General features: G+C 40.2%; 1 protein-coding gene across 3 annotated transcripts in view; it reads right to left on the bottom strand.

The window, feature by feature from the left end:
- Positions 1–2,500, bottom strand: part of ublcp1 (ubiquitin-like domain containing CTD phosphatase 1) — a 5,854-nt gene that overhangs the window by 811 nt on the left and 2,543 nt on the right. For all 3 annotated transcript variants that reach the window (XM_060890655.1, XM_060890656.1, XM_060890657.1), the window contains exons 7-10: positions 1,848–1,946; positions 1,405–1,442; positions 889–987; positions 81–197 (exon numbers count right to left, since the gene is read on the bottom strand). In XM_060890655.1, the coding sequence (XP_060746638.1) occupies positions 81–197; positions 889–987; positions 1,405–1,442; positions 1,848–1,946 (353 nt within the window). The remainder of the gene's footprint in view (positions 1–80; positions 198–888; positions 988–1,404; positions 1,443–1,847; positions 1,947–2,500) is intronic.

Below are 2,500 nucleotides of genomic sequence, written 5' to 3'. Positions count from 1 at the left end.
ACACACACACACAGTGTGTTATATTTCCATATCTCAGATACCTCAGCGTACGTGTCGAGGTGTGGACCTGGTTCTCGTACCTTCAGTCCATTTTGTGGGTTCATGAGAAAGTTCCTGCCGATGTCGTCGAACATGATGGTGTTCTTTCTGTTGTAAAACTCGCCGTACTTCCCCCAGATCACTCCGAGCGGCTTCACCTGAGCAGAACAGAAGGAGGTGTGAACTTAAAGTGGTGTAAACAGAATCCTGGGTTGTGTAGTTGGAGGTTTCACACTGCTCCTACTGTCCCCGGGGTTAACACTGAATCCTGGCTCTTCATAATCTGACCTTGTGTCACACTGTACATTCCTAAACCCTGCTGGAACCTTCTTCTTATTTGCATATTCGCGTATCAACGGTCCTGATTGGATAAATCCAGCAGGCGGCCGCTTTAAATAACGGCTCGTCTCGCGCTTTCACGTCAGTGAGGAAAAAAGTTCAGCTCTGTGGTTCTGCACCCGAGCAGGTTCTGTTATCTTTCACAGCTTTATCGTCTTTTTTTGCTCTTTTTAAGTTTGTCGTTTAGTCGACCGGCCGTTTGTTCGTCCGTATCAGACCTGCTCTAATGTTTCAGTAATATTTCCCCCTCGCTACGGCTCACACTTCCGTGATGTTCTGTGTTTTGTCTCCTGACTCTATCTACAGAGCCGTTTTTGTTCGGTGTTGTTCAGCTACGTCCTGGTTTTCACCTGATACGAAGCCGAAGCGTGTTCGCTTTCTGATCGGGTGACTGTTGCTAAGCAACAAGCCGTAACATTGTACCAGCGAATCGTTTCACGCCGTACAGGTTCGTCACCGTGATGTGGAGTTTATACTGTAAAAGCTTCAGAGTTTTATAATCTACGTCACCTCCACGACGCCTCTCTTAGGTGTGTGAACTGTGATCATGGCTCCGCTGTCCAGCATGAAGGTGATCTTGTAGTTAGGATTATCTGAAACACCCAGCTCCTGGAATAACACACACACACACACACACACACACACACAGACACACACACACACACACACACACACACAGACACACACACACAGACACACACACAGACACACACACACACAGACACACACAGAGACACAGACACACACAGAGACACAGACAGACACACACACACACAGACACACAGACAGACACACACACAGACACACACACACAGAGACACACACAGACACACACACAGACACACAGACACAGACACACACACACACAGACACACACACACAGACACACACAGACACACACAGACACACACAGACACACACACACAGGTTTTGAGATTTTAACAACCATCAGTTAATCATTAACAATCTAATAACCTCAAACCATTTTTCTGTTATTTACGTCACACTGTTTGTGAATTTACTCACTTTCATTTTGGCATCGATCCACTTCATGCTTGTTGCAGCTGGAAAGGAATCACAGCGAGGGCAAAAAAGTACAGTTTGTATTTTCATCACTCAAAAAGAACAGATTTTATATAATAAATCAGTGAAAATGAAGAAACGAATTCTTTCTTTAGCCAAAACTAATTTATTACCATCGTAACTTTAGACAGAGAAAGTGATCAGGAGACGTCCATTATAGTGAAAGTCAGAATGTGACGAACTCAACATTCCAAACAGACTTACAGCTTGTTTGGGTTTTTTTTGTAACTATAACACTAAAGTTTTATATTTTTGTAACTATAACACAAAAGTTTTTTCAGTAGAATTTCCTTTAAGAATCGTGTTCATTTTTTTTTTTTTTTTTTTAAATGTTTCTAAAGTTTCCTGAAACTGAACGCTCCGAACAGGACGTCTTCATCACTCACACCAGATGACGATGTCGTAGTCTTCGTACGCAGACGTGAGGAACTCGTGCAGGAACGGCCTCATGAGCTCGTGCCCCGTCTCTGCACACGACTTGTGATCTGAAAAGAGTCGAAAGTAACAAACACGATCTCAGAGCTGGACAGAGACAGAGTCAGGACTTTAGAAGGTGATGATGATGATGATGATGATGTAGAGAAAGACTTTTAATATTAAAACTAACAGAATTAAATCCAGCATTTCTGCAGGATATTTGCTGCAGGATCTACAGCAGCCATTTGCAGAAAGAAAAAAGGGGGAAAAAAATGTTTTAAATTGAAAATATATAATCATATATAGAAATAAAATTCAAATATATAAATAAGTATTTAATTAGTTAAATAAGTAGAATGTAACTATGTATGAAAGTGCATAAGCATGTGAGGACAAAAGTGTGTGTAAATAAATAAGTAAGTAAGTAAATAAATAAATATGTTTGTAGACGAGTTACGTTAGATGTAAATAAGTTAAATGTTACATAAATTAAAAGTTAGTATACAGTGTTATAATTTTATATATAAGCGCATATGCAAATTATGTAAGTATGCGAATGAGTATGTAAATAAGTTTGTATCTACATAAGTAAGAATTATGTAAATAGGTAAGTGCGTAAAAA

The sequence above is a fragment of the Tachysurus vachellii genome, chromosome 17 (assembly GCF_030014155.1).
Source record: "Tachysurus vachellii isolate PV-2020 chromosome 17, HZAU_Pvac_v1, whole genome shotgun sequence".
NCBI classification, from domain to species: Eukaryota; Metazoa; Chordata; class Actinopteri; order Siluriformes; family Bagridae; genus Tachysurus; species Tachysurus vachellii.
The sequence above is the reverse complement of the archived record's forward strand: the minus strand, read 5'-3'. Positions and strand labels throughout refer to the sequence as shown.